This window comes from Salvelinus namaycush, chromosome 4 (genome assembly GCF_016432855.1).
Source record: "Salvelinus namaycush isolate Seneca chromosome 4, SaNama_1.0, whole genome shotgun sequence".
NCBI lineage: Eukaryota > Metazoa > Chordata > Actinopteri > Salmoniformes > Salmonidae > Salvelinus > Salvelinus namaycush.
Genome location: NC_052310.1, coordinates 3,584,198 through 3,607,389, shown reverse-complemented (window position 1 = coordinate 3,607,389; position 23,192 = coordinate 3,584,198). Strand labels below are relative to the sequence as shown.

Sequence of the window (23,192 nt, the reverse complement as noted above, 5' to 3'; positions counted from 1 at the left end):
AAAAGGCTGATGTATCGAGCGTTTTGACAGACAATCATCTCCGTTGTCCATCTGTTAATGGATGACTACCATTGTAGAAAGATCTGGCATTTTCTGTCTGCCCACAGCCCTAGCTTCTGTACGGTCTGTCCACTAGTGCTACTTACTTCAAGTACTCACATTTTACTGTTCTTGAACTGCATCACGATGTTTCTCTGTGCTGAATGCTAATACCTGAGTCCTTGGCAAACCAAGCTTTTTTGGGGGGGAAAACATATTTGATGGGCATGTCATGATTCTAGACTGTAGACTGGTCCATGCAACGGTTTCCATTTAGTCCATTAGGTTTGGGATGTGTATTTGGAAATAGACACGGGATGGTTTTTCAATTCTACCAATACCGTTGAAACAAATTCTTTTAAATTTAAAAAATATTTATCATATTTTAAGTAAATACAGTCGACATGTATAAAGCAGATTGTGTTGTTAATTTCACCTGTTACATTTGACATTATGAAGCTTCCCATAGTTCCCCAGAACGGTTGAGCCAGTCGTGTTTGTAAATGGCACAACAGGAGAAAGCTGCAGCAGCTCAGACCAGCTGTGTATTGACAGGGGTCACGTTTTTATATTGAAAGTCAAGTTATTTTTTTTCTTGTTGCTTCAATAGCATGATCAGGGACGTCCAACTATAGTTTTCTTTCAAGACATTAGCGGAACACATTTGGTGTGTTCTTCAGATGACAGTGAAAATGCAATTTTTGGGCAAAAACAATGCATGGCTGCCATATTTGTAATGTTTTTAGGCCTATAATAGAACGCATGTAGCCAGCTGAATTTTCTAATGTTTTGCTTAAAGTTAATCTTGTATTTTACCAGAGGAAAAAGTAGGCTGGCTATACTGAGGAAAAGTAGCTCCACATCAGTCAGTCAGCGCTGATAGAATGATGGAGAACAGTAGCTCCACGTCAGTCAGAGCGCTGATAGAATGATGGAGAACAGTAGCTCCACGTCAGTCAGAGCGCTGATAGAATGATGGAGAACAGTAGCTCCACGTCAGTCAGAGCGCTGATAGAATGATGGAGAACAGTAGCTCCACGTCAGTCAGAGCGCTGATAGAATGATGGAGAACAGTAGCTCCACGTCAGTCAGTCAGAGCGCTGATAGAATGATGGAGAACAGTAGCTCCACGTCAGTCAGAGCGCTGATAGAATGATGGAGAACAGTAGCTCCACGTCAGTCAGAGCGCTGATAGAATGATGGAGAACAGTAGCTCCACGTCAGTCAGAGCGCTGATAGGATGATGGAGAACAGTAGCTCCACATCAGTCAGTCAGCGCTGATAGAATGATGGAGAACAGTAGCTCCACATCAGTCAGTCAGCGCGCTGATAGAATGATGGAGAACAGTAGCTCCACATCAGTCAGAGCGCTGATAGAATGATGGAGAACAGTAGCTCCACATCAGTCAGAGCGCTGATAGAATGATGGAGAACAGTAGCTCCACGTCAGTCAGTTAGCGCTGATAGAATGATGGAGAACAGTAGCTCCACGTCAGTCAGAGCGCTGATAGAATGATGGAGAACAGTAGCTCCACATCAGTCAGAGCGCTGATAGAATGATGGAGAACAGTAGCTCCACGTCAGTCAGTTAGCGCTGATAGAATGATGGAGAACAGTAGCTCCACGTCAGTCAGAGCGCTGATAGAATGATGGAGAACAGTAGCTCCACATCAGTCAGAGCGCTGATAGAATGATGGAGAACAGTAGCTCCACGTCAGTCAGAGCGCTGATAGAATGATGGAGAACAGTAGCTCCACGTCAGTCAGAGCGCTGATAGAATGATGGAGAACAGTAGCTCCACATCAGTCAGAGCGCTGATAGGATGATGGAGAACAGTAGCTCCACATCAGTCAGTCAGCGCTGATAGAATGATGGAGAACAGTAGCTCCACATCAGTCAGTCAGCGCTGATAGAATGATGGAGAACAGTAGCTCCACGTCAGTCAGAGCGCTGATAGAATGATGGAGAACAGTAGCTCCACGTCAGTCAGAGCGCTGATAGGATGATGGAGAACAGTAGCTCCACATCAGTCAGTCAGCGCTGATAGAATGATGGAGAACAGTAGCTCCACGTCAGTCAGAGCGCTGATAGAATGATGGAGAACAGTAGCTCCACGTCAGTCAGAGCGCTGATAGAATGATGGAGAACAGTAGCTCCACGTCAGTCAGAGCGCTGATAGAATGATGGAGAACAGTAGCTCCACGTCAGTCAGAGCGCTGATAGAATGATGGAGAACAGTAGCTCCACGTCAGTCAGAGCGCTGATAGAATGATGGAGAACAGTAGCTCCACGTCAGTCAGAGCGCTGATAGAATGATGGAGAACAGTAGCTCCACGTCAGTCAGAGCGCTGATAGAATGATGGAGAACAGTAGCTCCACGTCAGTCAGAGCGCTGATAGAATGATGGAGAACAGTAGCTCCACGTCAGTCAGTCAGCGCTGATAGAATGATGGAGAACAGTAGCTCCACGTCAGTCAGTCAGCGCTGATAGGATGATGGAGAACAGTAGCTCCACGTCAGTCAGTCAGCGCTGATAGGATGATGGAGAACAGTAGCTCCACGTCAGTCAGTCAGCGCTGATAGAATGATGGAGAACAGTAGCTCCACGTCAGTCAGTCAGCGCTGATAGAATGATGGAGAACAGTAGCTCCACGTCAGTCAGAGCGCTGATAGGATGATGGAGAACAGTAGCTCCACATCAGTCAGTCAGAGCGCTGATAGAATGATGGAGAACAGTAGCTCCACGTCAGTCAGAGCGCTGATAGAATGATGGAGAACAGTAGCTGAAGCAAAACATGTGTTTTGATGCTGAGCAGAAATTGCAATAAGAACCATTTTAGATCTGTGTTTACAAAACGCAGAAATATATTTCTTAAGTAATTTTTTTCCTGCGTGGAAAAACACACTTCTGTGTTTTAACATGACCCTTACATTTAACTTGGTAGTTATCTAAGTAAGTGGCTGAATGAATAAGGTCACGGGGCATCATATTGTGTTGGCTTTCTGTTGTGTTTGAGAAGTCAAAGCCCTTTGGATGAGTTCTGTACAGTTGCCACTGCAGCTTTGATTACCTTGTTATTTCTTCTTCTCTGTTCTGGTCCTGTTTGCTCTGCCCCCATCTTCGCTGAGCAGGCAGGCCCGTTGCCCTAGCGACTCCACACACACACAGCGGGTAGACATGCTGCTCCAGAGGCAGTACTGTTCTTCCTTCAGACAAGCATGCGTTAAAACTTTCTTCATTTGCACAATGTTTCACGTTCACTTGTAAATGTCAACTCACCAAAAATGACATTTGGTAGGTTGTGTGTGTGTGTGTATATATATATCACACATACTTGTTAGCATATTTAGCTAGCAGCTTCCATGGAAATTCACTATTACTTGTACTAATTTTGTTAGCATTCTGCTAATAACACTTTTTAATTTTTTTTTTATGGCAACCCATTAAGCCGGTAATACCGTAAATCCTGGGGTGAGAGGACGGTAGGATGATGTGAAAAGCTGGATATTGTCCATGCCACTAAAATGAATGATTCTTTACCAATGCTATAGCCTCATTAGTGTCTGGAACCATCTGCATGCATGCCTCTAGCATGAGAATCATCTACCTGTGACATTGGTTGCTGGCTTAGACTCTACACTACCTATTGTGTGGGTTTGAAAGTGATTGCATGAGGACATTTTAGCCTGGCTCTGTCTCTGAGACTAAGGAACAGTGGATTCATACATACATCTTAATGTCATGTGATGAAACATATTTTCTGTAGAATGATATGAATGTGTCTAACTGTACATTCTGACATTCTCCCCACTCAGCAACCTAAAGATATCTGTTCCCGTGCTGAGTTCTGCTCTGCAGAGGTGAAGAGCTCTGTCCCCATGATGAACCTGGTGGCTGCCAAGGCCGTCCCTGCTGTCAAACTGGTCCCTGCCACTAAGCTGGACGCTGTCAAGCCCGCCAAGGTAACCTACTGGTACCAGAGGCGCTGGCAAGTGGCCCTGTACATCTGTACCTTCCCTTTTCATTCTTCCATATGAAATACATGGACTTTTCCATAAACATAAAGTTATATAATCACACTGACTACGTGTTTTGTAATGTAGTTATGACGTTGGCATGGTTACTATTCCAGTTATACTGATGCGTTTTGGGACCACAACTTATTTTGTTCCAAGACTTTTGTAGTTACGCCGACTCTTTGTCTATCCTCCAGAACATGTTGCACGCCCTCGCCTCCCCTCAATGTATCGCATGCGAGTTCATTATGAAGGAGGTGGAGAGCATGCTGGGGGATGAGAAGACGGAGGTAGGTCACCTGACGGGTTGCTCATGAGTCATGACCTGCTATAAAACACTGTGACGATGTGGTAAAGGGTTTCACGTTCAAACAGGAGTGGAGGTGCTTCTCTGTGTCTTATGGGGTATGATTCTCTGTGTCTGATGGGGTATGATTCTCTGTGTCTGATGGGGTATGATTCTCTGTGTCTGATGGGGTATGATTCTCTGTGTCTGATGGGGTATGATTCTCTGTGTCTGATGGGGTATGATTCTCTCTCTGTCTGATGGGGTATGATTCTCTCTCTGTCTGATGGGGTATGATTCTCTCTCTGTCTGATGGGGTATGATTCTCTCTCTGTCTGATGGGGTATGATTCTCTCTCTGTCTGATGGGGTATGATTCTCTCTCTGTCTGATGGGGTATGATTCTCTCTCTGTCTGATGGGGTATGATTCTCTCTCTGTCTGATGGGGTATGATTCTCTCTCTGTCTGATGGGGTATGATTCTCTCTCTGTCTGATGGGGTATGATTCTCTCTCTGTCTGATGGGGTATGATTCTCTCTCTGTCTGATGGGGTATGATTCTCTCTCTGTCTGATGGGGTATGATTCTCTCTCTGTCTGATGGGGTATGATTCTCTCTCTGTCTGATGGGGTATGATTCTCTCTCTGTCTGATGGGGTATGATTCTCTCTCTGTCTGATGGGGTATGATTCTCTCTCTGTCTGATGGGGTATGATTCTCTCTCTGTCTGATGGGGTATGATTCTCTCTCTGTCTGATGGGGTATGATTCTCTCTCTGTCTGATGGGGTATGATTCTCTCTCTGTCTGATGGGGTATGATTCTCTCTCTGTCTGATGGGGTATGATTCTCTCTCTGTCTGATGGGGTATGATTCTCTCTCTGTCTGATGGGGTATGATTCTCTCTCTGTCTGATGGGGTATGATTCTCTCTCTGTCTGATGGGGTATGATTCTCTCTCTGTCTGATGGGGTATGATTCTCTCTCTGTCTGATGGGGTATGATTCTCTCTCTGTCTGATGGGGTATGATTCTCTCTCTGTCTGATGGGGTATGATTCTCTCTCTGTCTGATGGGGTATGATTCTCTCTCTGTCTGATGGGGTATGATTCTCTCTCTGTCTGATGGGGTATGATTCTCTCTCTGTCTGATGGGGTATGATTCTCTCTCTGTCTGATGGGGTATGATTCTCTCTCTGTCTGATGGGGTATGATTCTCTCTCTGTCTGATGGGGTATGATTCTCTCTGTGTCTGATGGGGTATGATTCTCTCTGTGTCTGATGGGGTATGATTCTCTCTGTGTCTGATGGGGTATGATTCTCTCTGTGTCTGATGGGGTATGATTCTCTCTGTGTCTGATGGGGTATGATTCTCTCTGTGTCTGATGGGGTATGATTCTCTCTGTGTCTGATGGGGTATGATTCTCTCTGTGTCTGATGGGGTATGATTCTCTCTGTGTCTGATGGGGTATGATTCTCTCTGTGTCTGATGGGGTATGATTCTCTCTGTGTCTGATGGGGTATGATTCTCTCTGTGTCTGATGGGGTATGATTCTCTCTGTGTCTGATGGGGTATGATTCTCTCTGTGTCTGATGGGGTATGATTCTCTCTGTGTCTGATGGGGTATGATTCTCTCTGTGTCTGATGGGGTATGATTCTCTCTGTGTCTGATGGGGTATGATTCTCTCTGTGTCTGATGGGGTATGATTCTCTCTGTGTCTGATGGGGTATGATTCTCTCTGTGTCTGATTCTCTCTGTGTCTGATTCTCTCTGTGTCTGATTCTCTCTGTGTCTGATTCTCTCTGTGTATGATTCTCTCTGTGTATGATTCTCTCTGTGTATGATTCTCTCTGTGTCTGATGGGGTATGATTCTCTCTGTGTCTGATTCTCTCTGTGTCTGATTCTCTCTGTGTATGATTCTCTCTGTGTATGATTCTCTCTGTGTATGATTCTCTCTGTGTATGATTCTCTCTGTGTCTGATGGGGTATGATTCTCTCTGTGTCTGATGGGGTATGATTCTCTCTGTGTCTGATGGGGTATGATTCTCTCTGTGTCTGATGGGGTATGATCGAGACGTAACGCTGTTTGTAAGGGAGTTAGTAAATTATGTTTTTATCATGGGGGGGGGGGGGAGCAGTTTTGACACATTCTTAACGCCATGAAAAACTATAAAACAGCCCTTTACTAATTGTGATTTTTATTCTAAAATACAAATGCACTATATGTGATTGCTCTCCACCTCTGGAATATGCTGGATGGACAACACATTTTCAGTTGGAATATTTCTGCTAAAAAGCCACAGTTAATCCAGACAAAAGAAGCTATTTGCGGCTTTCACGTAACATTTAATGTTCATTTTAAAGAGTTCAACTGAAATTGTTATTAAAGTAACATGTTGGCTGTGTCTTCAGGGTTGTTAAAAACAATGATTCTGTCTGCAATATGCTAGAATGTATGAGTTGTTATTCATTACAGAATCTCTCCAAATGTCAATAGTACCACACCAAATCAATACATTTCAAACCGGCAGCAACCTCCCCTTTAACTAAAATGTCAACCCAAATGCATCTGGCAGGGCAATAATAGTCCAGTGACACTGAACATGAAAGGGAAGAGCATTGAAAAAGAAGTCTGCTACAGTGTAAACAATAGAGGGAAGATGGAGAAAGGCTTCTTAGCTGTTGACTGACTGTCCGTCGGTTACAGCTGATGGGCGGGTTGGTTTGTCAAAGCTTCGCAAATGTCAATGACTGGCGCAGTCCCAAAATATACAGCCAAAGAGGGGTAACCCCGGCGATCATCTTCAAACACTTTACAAACTGAGCACGCTGACAATAAGACTTCTGCAGAGTTGCACAAACTGCCGCGCCGACCGAGGAGCTATCTTTATATCCTCACCGCTGAAGGCGCTCTAGCTAGCTACCTTTTTTTTAAGCCAAGCTGTTGTCTTATGAGAATTTTCTATCAAAAACCTAGTAAGGTAAATGGTGTACAGGCAATGGCTAAACTAGGAGATAAAAGGAATGTGAAATGGTGTTGGTCACGCCTGACCTCGTCTCCAGGATTTTGTGCATATAACTCTGGGACATCAACCAATCCAGAGGAGTTCTTAATTCTATGGGCGTGACCTTACTAAGTAAAGTATAGGTGATCATTTAATTTGAGCAAATCACATGACTGCGAGGCGTGGCTCCAAACAGAGGCAAGACCCCGTATGGAAGACGCGTACAAGGAGGGTTAGTGGGAAGGTGTTGTGGGAGATTATTGGTTGGTAGATTAAGCCAATCCCCCGGGAGATTCTTTTGTTTGCTAATGAAGGCCACGTTGGCATTTGGGCAGAAGTGTCTGGGAAGGAGAGTAAGTCATGCCTAACTGACCCCTATGCTCTTCTGCTCCTCCCTCCCTCAGCAAGATGTGGTGCGTGTGTTGGAGAAGGTGTGCTCTGTGCTGCCGCCCTCCCTGTCAGCCCAGTGTAAGGATCTGATTGAGTCCTACGGCAAGGTCATCATTGAGCTGCTGTTACAGGAGGCCGACCCCAAGACTATCTGCACCGCGGTGGGGCTCTGCCAGGACGCCAGCCGTGCCTTCATCTGTGAGTAGAGGGAGTGTGTGTCCTTGGAAAGTCTTGAGGGGTGTGTGTGTGTGATCTATCCTGTATGTTTGAGACAGGCCTTGTTGGTGGTTTTAATGCATACAGATTAGAGAACGACCGGGCCAATACGTATTCTTTTGGGGGGGTCTAGGAGGCCAATACGTATTCTTTTGGGGGGGTCTAGGAGGCCGATACGTATTCTTTTGGGGGGGTCTAGGAGGCCGATACGTATTCTTTTGGGGGGGTCTAGGAGGCCGATACGTATTCTTTTGGGGGGGTCTAGGAGGCCGATACGTAGAATTTTTTGGGGGGGGGTCTAGGAGGCCGATACGTAGAATTTTTTGGGGGGGGTCTAGGAGGCCGATACGTAGAATTTTTTTGGGGGGGGTCTAGGAGGCCGATACGTAGAATTTTTTTGGGGGGGTCTAGGAGGCCGATACGTAGAATTTTTTTTGGGGGGTCTAGGAGGCCGATACGTAGGAATTTTTTTGGGGGGGTCTAGGAGGCCGATACGTAGGAATTTTTTTGGGGGGGTCTAGGAGGCCGATACGTAGGAATTTTTTTGGGGTGGGGGGGTCTAGGAGGCCGATACGTAGGAATTTTTTTGGGGTGGGGGGGTCTAGGAGGCTGATACGTAGAATTTTTTTTGGGGGGGGGGGGGGGGGGTCTAGGAGGCCGATGGCCTATTTATTTATTCAATATCATTCAACTAGAAAAGGCCAATTTATTGATGGTGCTCCAATCCAGATGAAGTTACCCCTGTGTTCTCCTTTCCCCTCAGCGGTGTTGGACCAGTCCCAGGTCGCGGCGGGAGGCTCCTGTGACATCTGCAAGATGGCTGTGCGTTACATCGACGGGATCCTGGAACGGAACGCCACACAGGCTCAGATTGAAGACGCAGTCAGGAAAGTCTGCAGCCTTGTCCCGGAGGCCGTCAGGGGCGAGGTGAGGATGGAGGACCCTGTTTCCTAAAACAGTGTTAATACAACAGAAGAAGAATGAATATTGGCTAGTAACTGGTCAACTAGACGTTGTTGGTGTGACCCTTAACCACTCCCTCTCTCTCCTCCAGTGTAACCAGCTGGTTGAGCAGTATGAGCCCATGCTGGTTCAGCTCCTGCTGCAGGTGTTGGACCCTGACTTTGTCTGCATGGTGAGCACTGGAATACATAGAGAATATACTTCACTATAGAGAAAAGGTGTCAGAAGGAGGATGATGATGATAGAAGGGGGGAAAAAACATCTAGTGTTGAGATCAATGAAGAGGATTTCACTTAACCGACTTCCCTGGTTTAAATGACTGCCAGTGTCTGACAGTTGGTTCTGTGGTTGTCCTGGGTTACAGAGGGTGGGATTGTGTCCCGAGGCAGTGCAAAGTCTTCTGGGTATGGACCAGTGTAGCTGGGGACCTGCGTTCTGGTGCAAGAACATGGACTCTGCAAAACTCTGCAACGTGAGTACTCAACACGGGCACTGTTTCTATCATAGTAGCACTACAGCAGTGAGCAATGTTTCATTCCAGGGTTGAAAAATAAATTGTCAATGCAGCTCCACTGGTTTAAATGAATGAATTCAATACAAATTCCTGTTTTTTTATTTTTTTATTTTTTTTATCCAACTTATTTCCGGCCATGCATTATGATTGGCCGAGAAGAACGGCTCATCCGGGTCTGTTCTTGAAATCCTGCGACCTAAAGTACTCCTGAATATCACAGACAGGATATCTTCTGTAAAGGACAGAGTAGCCTCTAGGATGCCTATTGTCGTGTAACCTGTGGGTTTTGTCTCTTCTCTCTCAGGCGGTGGCACACTGCAGGCGTCACGTGTGGTAATAGAAGAATGGATAAAGACCAATCTAAACCTTTCAGGAGAAATACTGTTGCACTGATGTTTTTTTTAAATCAATAAATGTGTCCTGTTTTCTTAAACATGGAATAGATTTTTGCAATTGTCAATATAAATTTACCAGGCAGTTTGGACTGGAGAAGTGGGGAGGGAGTGGAAACCTTTTTTTTTTCCTGAGAGAAGTTTGTTTCTTTATTTTGGGGGGTAGGAGAAGCAGTGTTAGGGTTGTAGAGGCAATCTACCAGACTGTTTTTAGTTACTGGGACAACCCTCCAAACAGACCTAGTTGTACTGATTATTGAATGTACATGGGTGTGGTTTGTGTACAGATCTCTTTAGATGAATGATTTTACATGTCACACACGGTCGCTTATTTGACACACCTAGTTTCCCGGACATGGGTTAAACCTAGTCCTGAACTAAAATATAATGATTCTTAGTCCAAGACTAGGCTTAATCTCTGTCCATGAAACTGGCCCATTTAGGTATGTGACGCAGACAGGTGGGTAAATGGATACTACTGTCTGTGAAAGAACAGTGGTCCGAGACCTATTGAATCTCAGGGGGTCCTTTCAAATGTACTCCCTTGCAGTGACTGCAACTTTCTTGGACAGTGTATCTAGCATACCTTCCTGGGATATTTTCTGTTTTAATTGAGTCTCTCCTAATGCAAGTTCATCTCTATTTTGTAGAAACAGTTGAATTGTGTTATAAATTATTTTGTGTAAGTTTTATTTTTAAATGAATGAGCTGATGTGAGGAGATATTGGGTGTGTGATATGGTACCCTATTCCCTAATATAGTGTGCTATTTTTCACCAGGGCCCGTTGGTGTTTAGGTCAAAAGTAGTGTACTACGTAGGGAATATGGTCCCATATGGGACACAGTCAAAGGACGCATTCGTTCTCACGCACACATAGGGCGTGGCTCAACATTTAGAGTAGACCATTCTATTGGTCCTACAGTGGAAACTACTTGACCCCCAATGGATCCCTGTTGAAAAGTAGTACACTATATTAGGGAATAGGGTACCATTTGGGATGCAGATTTCTAATGGCATGTTTGTGCCCTTTTTTATAGCCTCTCCGCTTGCAGTTTCCTTCTCAGCTAATGCTCTCTTCACCCTGTTTTTGTGAAGTAATGTTTTCTGAAGGAAATGTAAACAAAACGGTATATCGCCTCAACGTGGTTAAAACTCAATTTTAATATCATGGGATGTCAAACCCTCATCCTTTTTCTGAAAGCGGTGGGGAGTTTTTAATTGTTTAATCTGCTGATTTTGTTGCTTTAAAGATTAAGAGCTTTTTGTGATCAATAATCAGTCTACTGTCGGGCGATCGATTGGCTGTCAGATTTTTTTTTTTTTTACAGTTGAAATAAAAACGATCTCAAATCCACTTTGTATTCTGATTGGTCAGAATGTTTATACTAGTAATTAACACACTAGAAGCAGCCTTTGAATACTGTTGCTTTATATAGGACATATTGGACCCACCACTAGTGGTTCTGGGGGGGGGGGGGGGGGGGGGGGGGCAGTGCCCTTGTAACAACAATTTTGGACCCCGTTGTGGCCCCCCTAAATGTGCAGTATGAAATCATTTTTACATAACTAATTTTTGCTATCTTACATCTGTTATTAGACAGTGGCAATGATATATTTTGCCTGCTAATGTGAAGAAAACGATATGACAACAATAACATCTAATGTAACTGGCCCCTCTTAACAGTACAACTGCACCCCCCCCCCCCCCCCCCCCCCCCCCCCCCCAGTTGAAATGGTCTAGAACCGCCACTGGCACCCACCACTGGTGGTTCTGGGGGGGGGGGGGGGGCACATTATTATAAGCCTTTGTGGGCTGTGCATGCGTCCTGAAGATGCAAGACACTAATTAATCAAGTAAGTAGTATTTAGTATGCAATGTAATTTGAGCCACTAAAATGCAATGATGCAGTACTTCGGGTGTGAAGATCTATGTTAATCATATGGCCTTATAAAGCCCATAGTGTTTAGGGATGAACGCCAATAGATGGCGCCACTGAGGTATAAGAACTGGAGACTGCGTCCAAGCTGTCCGGACCTTTATGTTTCCAAGGTAATCTACTCACGTTCGCCTACACCGATTCGGATTCATGGACCGGTGTTGAGGCCAGATCTGACTGCCCACCGATTCCGGCTGACCGTCGCGCCGACCCGCGTCACAAATAAGCGTTTTGTATGCTGATTTTTGCCGTGCCTCTCCCACAACACAGCCCCGTAGTTTTACTGTTGCTACGATTTAAAGGTTTTGAATTGTGAATCTGATATCTGCAGTGGCTTTACAGCATTAACTGCGACTCGGCGCTATACTGAGACCTCCACATTAACACCATTTGAGAGGCACATGGCGATGCGTTAGAGCTTGATTTGGCCCATGGAGGCTCCGCGATTGCGTCACATCCTCCATTCGAATCATCAAGCACATTTTCAGAACAAGCATCAATTGTCTTTAATAGGCACATGCGTATGCATAGTATGGAAGCCGTTTGGGTCTTTGTGTGTGTAAACATTATTTGACACGTCGAATAACACAATTATATTATAGAATGTTGTGTGCTGAATTTGCACTTGCAATATATGCACCACCACTACTATAAGTAGCAGTGTCAAAGCTGTACAAAAAAGTCTGCAAACAAGCACACACTGGCCACGAACGATGTATGTACAGCTAAGCAGGGTTGGTCCTAATTACCTCTTTAAAGTGATGCAGAAGGTTACAATTGGTGGAATCATGTCATATTTAGACTAGATCATGTTTAACAAGGTTGTTACAGGTGACAGTTTTGAGACTGTTGTGGAAAACTCGATCCAAAGATTAAGGCAAGAGACTATTTAATTGTATGATAGAAAAATATTTCATCAATCAGCTGCGATGGAGGTCTATCTCTGATTTCACAGGGAATGAGCTCCCAGAGTAAATGGCTACATGGCGATTAGGCCTGGCTCGTACTCTGCATTCCAATTCATCCCAAAGGTGTTCGATGGGGTTGAGGTCAGGGCTCTGTGCAGGCCAGTCAAGTTCTTCCACACCGATCTCGACAAACCATTTATGTTTGTGCGCAGGTTTATTGTCATGCTGAAACAGGAAAGGGCCTTCCCCAAACTGTTGCCACAAAGTTGGAAGCACAGAATCATCTAGAATGTCATTGTATGCTGTAGCGTTAAGATTTCCCTTCACTGGAACTAAGGGGTCTAGCCTGAACCGTGAAAAACAGCCCCAGACCACTATTCCTTCTCCACCAAACTTTACAGTTGGCACTATGCATTCATGCAAGTAGCGTTCGCCTGGCATCTGCCAAACCCAGATTGGTCCGTCGGATGAATACAATTACAAGGCCCTACTTAATAAACTTCTGTCTTATCTGACTGTGCTGTTGAAGTGGAGACACCTGAGTTGCCTAACCAGTTCACAGGATTGGTTAACTCTTGAGGTTCCTAACCAGTTCACAGGATTGGTTAACTCTTGAGGTTCCTAACCAGTTCACAGGATTGGTTAACTCTTGAGGTTCCTAACCAGTTCACAGGATTGGTTAACTCTTGAGGTTCCTAACCAGTTCACAGGATTGGTTAACTCTTGAGGTTCCTAACCAGTTCACAGGATTGGTTAACTCTTGAGGTTCCTAACCAGTTCACAGGATTGGTTAACTCTTGAAGTTCCTAGGGTCTCCACCGAGCGAGGTAAATCTACTTTTAGTTTTAATGCATCGTTTTGCTGGAACAAAATTCCAAATACATTTCATCTTGATGTTCTGGTGCCGTTCAGGCAATTTAAAGTTTTGATTGGGGACTTATTTGTGGAGGAATGTAACTTTTTTCTGGGTGATTTGTGATGTTTTATTTGTGATTCCCATGACTGTATTTGTATTTTAATCTTATATACAGTACCTATATGTATATATACATACACACACACACAGTACCAGTCAACATTTCAGACACACCTGGTTTTCTTTACACTTTTTGGGTTACTACATGATTCCATATGTGTTATTTCATAGTTTTGATGTCTTCACTATTATTCTATAATGTAGAAAATAATAAAAAATAAAGAAAAATCCTTGAACGAGTAGGTGTCCAAACTTTTGACTGGTATTGTGTGTGTGTGTGTGTATTTATATATATATATATATATATATATATATATATATATATATATATATATACAGTTGAAGTCGGACGTTTACATACACCTTAGCCAAATACATTTAAACTCAGTTTTTCAAAATTCCAGACATTTAATCCTAGTAAAAATTCCCTGTCTTAGTTCAGTTAGGATCACCACTTTATTTTAAGAATGTGAAATGTCAGAATAATAGTAGAGAATTATTTATTTCAGCTTTTATTTCTTTCAGGACATTCCCAGTGGGTTAGAAGTTTACATACACTCAATTAGTATTTGGTAGCATTGCCTTTAAATCGTTTCACTTGGGTCAAACGTTTCGGGTAGCCTTCCATAAGCTTCCCACAATAAGTTGGGTGAATTTTGGCCCATTCCTCCTGGCAGAGCTGATGTAACTGAGTCAGGTTTCTAGGCCTCCTTGCTCGCACACGCTTTTTCAGTTCTGCCCACAAATTTTCTATAGAATTGAGGTCAGGGCTTTGTGATGGCCACTGCAATACCTTGACTTTGTTGTCCGTAAGCCATTTTGCCACAACTTTGGAAGTATGCTTGGGGTCATTGTCCATTTGGAAGACCCATTTGCGACCAAGCTTCAACTTCCTGACTGATGTCTTGAGATTTTGCTTCAATATATCCACATAATTTCCCTACCTCATGATGCCATCTATTTTGTGAAGTGCACCAGTCCCTCCTGCAGCAAAGCACCACCACAACATGATGCTGCCACCCCGTGCTTCACGGTTGGGGTGGTGTTCTTCGGCTTGCAAGCTTCCCCCTTTTTCCTCCAAACATAACGATGGTCATTATGGCCAAACAGTTCTATTTTTGTTTCATCAGACCAGAAGACATTTCTCCAAAAAGTACGATCTTTGTCCCCAAGTGCAGTTGTAACCCCAAGTGCAGTTGTCTCTAGGAGACAGAACACGTCTCCTTCCTGAGCGGTATGACGGCTGCGTGGTCCCATGGTGTTAATAGTTGTGTACTATTGTTTGTACAGATGAACGTGGTACCTTCAGGCATTTGGCAACTGCTCCCAACGATGAACCAGACTGGAGGTCTACAATTTTTTTTTTTTGAGGTCTTGGCTGATTTCTTTTGATGTTCCCATGATGTCAAGCAAAGAGGCACTGAATTTGAAGGTAGGACTTGAAATACATCCACATGTACACCTCCAATTGACTCAAATGATGTCAATTAGCCTATCAGAAGCTTCTAATGCCATGAAATCATTTTCTGGAATTTTCCAAGCTGTTTAAAGGCACAGTCAACTTAGTGTGTGTTAACTTCTGACCCACTGGAATTGCGATACAGTGAAATAATCTGTCTGTAAACAATTGTTGGAAAAATGACTTGTGTCATGCACAAAGTAGATGTCCTTTCCGACTTGCCAAAACTATAGTTTGTTAACAAGAAATTTGTGGAGTGGTTTAAAAGCGGGTTTTAATGACTCCTACCTAAGTGTATGTAAACTTCCGACTTCAACTGTATATATATATATATATATATATATAGTGTATGTGTGTATATATATATATATATATATATATATTGTGTATTTATATATATTGTGTATTTATTGTGTATATATTGTGTACATTTATATATTGTGTATATAGTGTGTATGTATATATTGTGTATATATATATATATTGTGTATATATTGTGTACATATATATATTGTGTGTATTTTTATATATATATATATATAATGTGTATATATATATAGTGTATTTATTGTATATATTGTGTATATATTGTATATATATATTGTGTATGTATATATTGTGTACATATATATATATTGTGTATATATATATAGTGTATTTATTGTATATATTGTGTATATATTGTATATATATATTGTGTATGTATATATTGTGTGTATATATATATATATTGTTTATGTGTGTATATATTGTGTATATATTTATATATCTTTTGTATATATTGTGTATTGATTGTGTATATATATATATATTTTGTATATATTGTGTACATATATATATATTGTGTATACATTGTGTATATATATTGTGTGTATATATATATATTGTGTTTATTGTGTATATATTGTGTACATATATATATATTGTGTGTATATATATATTGTGTACATATGTATATATTGTGTGTGTATATATATATATTGTGTATATATTGTGTATGTGTATATATTGTGTATATGTTGTGTATATATTGTGTATATATATATATTGTGTATTTATATATATTGTGTATTTATTGTGTATATATTGTGTACATTTATATATTGTGTATATAGTGTGTATGTATATATTGTGTATATATATAGTGTATATATTGTGTATATATATATATATTGTGTATATATATATAGTGTATATATTGTGTATATATATATATATTGTGTATATATTGTGTATATATATTGTGTATTTATTGTGTACATATATATATATTGTGTGTATTTATATATATATATATTGTGTATATATATATTGTGTATATATTGTATATATATATTGTGTATGTATATATTGTGTGTATATATATATATATATTGTTTGTGTGTATATATTGTGTATATATTTATATATATTTTGTATATATTGTGTATTGATTGTGTATATATATATATTTTGTATATATTGTGTACATATATATATATTGTGTATACATTGTGTATATATATTGTGTGTATATATATATATTGTGTTTATTGTGTATATATTGTGTACATATATATATTGTGTGTGTATATATATTGTGTATTTATTGTGTATATATTGTGTACATATGTATATATTGTGTGTGTATATATATATATTGTGTATATATTGTGTATGTGTATATATTGTGTATATGTTGTGTATATATTGTGTATATATTGTGTATGTGTATATATTGTGTATATGTTGTGTATATGTTGTGTATATATTGTGTACATATATATATATTGTGTGTGTATATATATATATATATATTGTGTATGTTGTGTATATATTGTGTACATATATATATTGTGTGTGTATATATATATATATATATATATATATATATATATATATATTGTGTACATATATATATTGTGTACATATATATATATTGTGTGTGTGTATATATATAATATATTGTGTGTGTGTGTGTATATATAATATATATTGTGTGTGTGTATATATATATATAGTGTATATATTGTGTACATATATATATTGTGTGTGTATATATATATATATATATATATATATATATATATATATATATATATATATATTGTGTATATATGTAACGGATGTGAAATGGCTAGCTAGTTAGCGGGTACGCGCTAGTAGCGTTTCAATCAGTTACGTCACTTACTCTGAAACCTATTAGTAGTGTTGCCCCTTGCTCTGCAAGGGCCTCGGCCTTTGTGGAGCGATGGGTAACGATGCTTCGTGGGCGACCGTTGTTGATGTGTGCAGAGGGTCCCTGGTTCGCGCCCGGGTCGGGGCGAGGGGACGACGTAAAGTTATACTGTTACATTGATGCTGTTGACCCGGATCACTGGTTGCTGCGGAAAAGGAGGAGGTTGAAAGGGGGGTGAGTGTAACGGATGTGAAATGGCTAGCTAGTTAGCGGGTACGCGCTAGTAGCGTTTCAATCAGTTACGTCACTTACTCTGAAACCTATTAGTAGTGTTGCCCCTTGCTCTGCAAGGGCCGTGGCCTTTGTGGAGCGATGGGTAACGATGCTTCGTGGGCGACCGTTGTTGATGTGTGCAGAGGGTCCCTGGTTCGCGCCCGTGTCGGGGCGAGGGGACGGTTTAAAGTTATACTGTTACATATACAAGGAACATTTGTAAAAGAGACCTAAGTCTCAGTGTCTTCCCTGTTAAAATGTAGGTTAAATAAAAAACACAAACAAATGTACGAAGCAACTGTTTGCACCAGTTCTTCCTCTATTACCAAATCAATGTTCCTCTTGTGCTCTAATGATAAGAGTTTACACAGCAGCTCATCCTTCTCAGTACTAAAGTCCAGACTATCAAACCTGGAAAATAAATAGTTCAGACTCTGCCAATACAATGCAACGCTCGTTTCATTGAACATTGGGCTCAGTGTCGTTATGATAGTCAGGAGAGGGCTTTTCTTCCCTAGTTTTGAAACTCCCAACTACTAAGCCTCCATTCAAACCCCTCATGTGCCTCTGTGTTACTGTTTTGGCCTATGTAATAAATATCCAATAATGGAACTCTTTCCTTATGACTTCATTGCATTCTCACCGATGCGCCATGGTGGCAGTACTACCCTGAACCGATGAAACAAAAAACAACTATACAGAAGTTGGTGCTAAACTGCTAAAACTGTTCAGTCATAATTACCAGTGCTACTTTGTTTACAGCTACTTGTCAATAGGTGAATAATGTATTCTGTAAAAAAAATTACAGTAACAGTAATGCTTCAGTAAACTTCTGTCAATCTTATGTTGGAAACCATATTCAAAGAAACCTAGTTGTGTCACGGATCCCTCCGGAACATTCATTACGCACATCTGTCCCGTTCCCTCTGATTAGTACTTGTATAAGTGTGCCCTTTGGTTTCCGTTGGGCTGGCCAGAATAACATAGAACAACACTGCGCATGACCAAGGATGCTCCATTCTTAAAGGGGACATCAGTAATTAACAGAACATAACATTCGTTACACTGTCCGTTGGTGCGTGTGAGTACCTGTGCTGTGTGTTATGGCTTTCGTGCCCTTGTGGATTGCACAGATGATTACGGGTCTCGTCCCGTGTGTTAATCATTGTGCGCGTGTGTTATTTATTCAAGGTACTCCTCGCTCTTTTGTTTTGGGTTTCTACCCTGTGTTTTTGTGACGTGTTTGTTTGGTCTTCGTCCCCGTGCCTTTACACGGCACGCTGTAATTTGGGCTTTAAAAAAAAAACTATTACGCATTCCTGCGTCTGTCTCCCGATCCTTCATGCCAACGTGACAAGTTGCACATTACTTGTGTAAATTGTAACCAGTTTCTTCGAACACCAGTGATTTCTTTTTTTAGAACAAGAATGACTGTGTAAGCTTCAGACAATGTCTCTTTCACGATTCCCCGGGTTACAGTATCACCTGTGATGGTTAAATGTTCAGAGTAATTGGTATGGTATGGGCATGACAAATCAATGAACTAATGATCTCATTTATTTACTTTAAACCTCACAAAACCTTTTCCTGTTGATGGTGGCAAAGGAAAAACTCAATACGCATTGAATGTAGGATTTTTCTCCTGTGTGAAGTAAAGTGTAACTTTAAAAGTATTGAGTCAAGCAAATATAAGTGTACACAGTGTAACAGTACTGGAGGGACAGAGCAAGCTGGTGGGTTTCATCAAGCTAAATTATACCTTAAACGGCTTGCTAGCCAGTTAGCAGAACAAACTGTTGCCTCTCACCATAGCCAGCTATCTAAGATAAGCTATCTAAGATAGCTAGCTACATATTAGCCATCATATTGCTAGTTTTCGTTTCAGCACCGTGCTACGCCCGATCTGTCTTTCCGGGGAACTGCTCCCACACGCCTGTTTAGTCGTAGCAACAGTAACTATGCGGCGGAGTTGTGGGAGAAAATCAGCGAATCAGCATCCACAACGTTAATTTGTGACGCTGATCAGAACAAAGGTCAATCAGATTCGGTAGGCAGTCAGATCTGGCGACTGTGGACGAGAAATAAAGTCTATTTTTTTCTCAGGTCTATGCGAAGCAATGCTGGTAAAATGAGCGGATAAATTGCCTGGGTCTTGTGTGGAAAATGAATTAGAGGAATGGTTATGATCTTCCCTATGAAAAGTAGACTGAAGATGTAGTTTAAAATATACTGGGGTATAAACCACGGTTTATCAGTCAAGTAGGCAACATATTTGAAAACAATTGCAGCCTACATGTCACTGGCATAACACCGTTTCTCTGCACCCTCCCCTTACAAAAATATAATAATCATTGAATGTGTCAGCCAGACAGCCACCCACAAAGAAAATGACAGATTGCTGTCTATGATGCTTAAATTCCAACATGTCTATGCAGCTGCATCTGCCTATCGAGTCAATGAAAGGCTTTCTGCCAGCCAGGGTTTAGATGTGCTTTAGAAAATTGATACATGTTTATTGGTAGGTCTATTTGGTCTTTATTTTCTCCGGTTAAAGCCTAACGTTTCATGAAGCTATACATCATATCACATTTTCTTGGTCACAATCACGTGTTTAGCAGATGTTATTGCGGGTGTAGCGAAATGCTTGTGCTTCTAGCTCCAACAGTGCAGTAATATCTAACAAGTAATATCTAACAAATTACACAACATATACCCAATACACACAAATCTAAGTAGGAATGAGTGATGTCAGAGCAGAACAGACTAAGATACAGTAGAATAGTATAGAATACAATATATACATATGAGATGAGTAATGCAAGATATGTAAACATGGTGTCACAATGCAGCTATTTTATGACTGCTGGCTGGTGGCAATAATGTAATTACTTTTTCAGTAATTAAAGTTGGAAATTCAAACACTGCAGATTGTCAGATACAACTGGGAACTGGGAAACAAACGAGCTCCGACTGGGGAAAAATCGAGTCATCCAACTCGGGCCTGTTTCTAGAGCTCTGACTTTCCGACGTGATTATCACCGCCGTCGTATTTATCCGAGTTCCCAGTTGTTTTGAACGCGGCACAAGTCAGTAGCTTCTGACAGTTGTGTTCTCCTGCTCAGGCGAGATGACGCAACAACCAATGGGTGAATTCTTGTCGGTTCACACTGGGTAGGTACATAGCCAGAAAAAGTGACGGAAGTGGAGTCACAGTCTGCATCGGCAAAATGGCCACGAATTGCACAGCTGTAGTTACTCTCCACCACCTAGTTCACGTAGCAATGCTGATCGATGAACAAAGGAATGTTTGGCATCAAAGAGGGGCTGGCCACTGACAGCTATGCTAATTATAGAGAATTTGCTGTTTACAATTATGGTAATATTTTCATTAAATACAAGTTTTGTCACCTAAGAAAATATTTACCTCAATATCATCAGGATCATGAATGGGATTATGCAGTTCACATCTGATTTGGGGTCAGGTTCTGCTCCGTCCTCATTGGATGATTGTCCCATCCTTCGCAGAATACATCGAGACTGTGGCAGGAACACATAATGTTATTCTGCTGCTGAGATCCAGGTGCCACTTGTCCTCCGACGTGTGCAGGATGCCATCCTAACGTCTCACCACAACCTTTCAATGCTGGTGTGTGATTACTGACTAAACAAAATATGTGTTTCATATGCATTACCATCTCATAGTCGTCATGGAAATAAATATAATTAAAGCTTACTGCTGATTGTGCATTTTTGCCTGTGATAAAGCTCCCATTCTCAGGCCCACGCACAGACATCAGACTCCCATTCTCAGGCCCATCCACAGACATCAGCCTCTCATTCTCAGGCCCAACCACAGACATCAGCCTCCCATTCTCAGGCCCACCCACAGACATCAGTCTCCCATTCTCGGGCCCATCCACAGACATCAGCCTCTCATTCTCAGGCCCAACCACAGACATCAGCCTCCCATTCTCAGGCCCACCCACAGACATCAGTCTCCCATTCTCAGGCCCACCCACAGACATCAGCCTCCCATTCTCAGGCCCACACACAGACATCAGCCTCCCATTCTCAGGCCCACGCACAGACATCAGCCTCCCATTCTCAGGCCGTCATTGTAAATAAGAATTTGTTCTTAACTGACTTGCCTAGTTAAATAAAAATAATAATTCTCAGGCCCTCCCACAGACACCAGCCATGTCACTGTAACGTTCTCCACCCCATGGTCTGCCCAATACTCTAAAAACATTATCCACATCTTTATCATTTACTGGATCAAAATCACATACATTTCCTGACCATTTTTATAATTATTACATTTACATGATTTCATTTGCTTCTGTCCCAATCCAATTATTTCAGAAGCTCCACTTTCTCTCTGGATGAAAGAGAAAGAAACGGAAAGGAAAAGGGGAGATACCTAGTCAGTTGTCCAACTGAATGTATTCAACTGAAATGTGTCTTCCACATTTAATCCAACCCCTCTGAATCAGAGAGATGCGGGAGGGGAGGTGGGTGGGGGGGGGGGGGGGGGGGCTGCCTTAATCGACATCCCCGTCTTTGGCGCCCTGCCTTGCTCAGGGGCAGAATGACAGATTTCTTTCCTTGTCAGCTCGGGGATTCAAACCAACAAATAGCCTGGTACCACGGTAACTGAGACAGTTACAAACAGCCAACATTACCGTGCCCATCTGTCACGAGAATTTTCAATCACAATGATAATAACTAACAATCAATAGCTTTGACCAATCCCCGAGGTTTGTAAGACCCTGGGTTTAATAATAATTAGTCAAAGACTCAGTTTATGCAAAAGGTTAGTACAGTTTTTTCACGAGAACGTTCTGAAGTCCATTATACAAACCCAGTCTTTTATAACACAAACAAGTTAAAATCTTAAACTACGCCTTGCTTAGACAGTCGGGGTTTTTCCACTACACAGATACATTGTTTAATCTGCAACATGTTTCATAATTTTCTGCAAACCTAACAGTTTCTCCCCTCGACGGGTGGAGACAGAATGTCCTGTAAGGAACACAGTGGTCCAGCTCGTCTGTCGATAGCTCCTCTGATCATTTGTTTCTCACTTGCACCCTGCTTACATACTAACAAGGAACAAAAGGTCCTTGTTCTAATTCTGACTAAAACTACACACATCATCAGATTAGAGTTTTATGATTCTAAAAAATGTCATACAATTATATGGTTTCAAAGTGGAATTATTTAATCGTTATCCTTAAACATATAAATTATTTTATCACCATCCCTACGTCATACAATTACTTTTATCCACAAAGCGAATTTAATATATGTTTGATGGTCTTTTTGTCTTAGACCGCTGCGCCACTCGGGAGCCCTTTACAGACAGCAGAATTTATGTTACATCCAAACAGAACTAGCCAATTGAGTTATTTAGTGTGAACCCCCGTCGACACTGTTTGAGTGAGAGGGATGCGTGCAGGAAAGAGATAATTATTTTTTTTCCAATCACGATAATTACACAAAATAGTCATAATCATATTCTGAAAATTCTCCATATCTGTTACAATAATTTTTAACGATTTAGGATTCAGTTTTCACATTTTACATGTAAAAGTTTTGTTAGGGCTAAATCAAAATGCACGTGCCTTATCTGCCCAAGGAAAACTAGTTAGAAAATGTAACA

At 41.5% G+C, this 23,192-nt stretch overlaps 1 protein-coding gene across 1 annotated transcript in view; it reads left to right on the top strand.

Annotated features, from left to right (window-relative positions):
• The window catches only part of LOC120046070 (prosaposin-like), a 30,217-nt gene extending 19,047 nt beyond the window's left edge, over nucleotides 1–11,170 (top strand). Inside the window, exons 8-14 of the mRNA XM_038991002.1 lie at nucleotides 3,856–4,002; nucleotides 4,254–4,346; nucleotides 7,748–7,931; nucleotides 8,713–8,876; nucleotides 9,004–9,084; nucleotides 9,277–9,384; nucleotides 9,731–11,170. Coding sequence (XP_038846930.1) covers nucleotides 3,856–4,002; nucleotides 4,254–4,346; nucleotides 7,748–7,931; nucleotides 8,713–8,876; nucleotides 9,004–9,084; nucleotides 9,277–9,384; nucleotides 9,731–9,763 — 810 coding nt within the window. The 3' untranslated portion in view covers nucleotides 9,764–11,170. The remainder of the gene's footprint in view (nucleotides 1–3,855; nucleotides 4,003–4,253; nucleotides 4,347–7,747; nucleotides 7,932–8,712; nucleotides 8,877–9,003; nucleotides 9,085–9,276; nucleotides 9,385–9,730) is intronic.
• The last annotated feature ends 12,022 nt before the right edge of the window (nucleotides 11,171–23,192 follow it).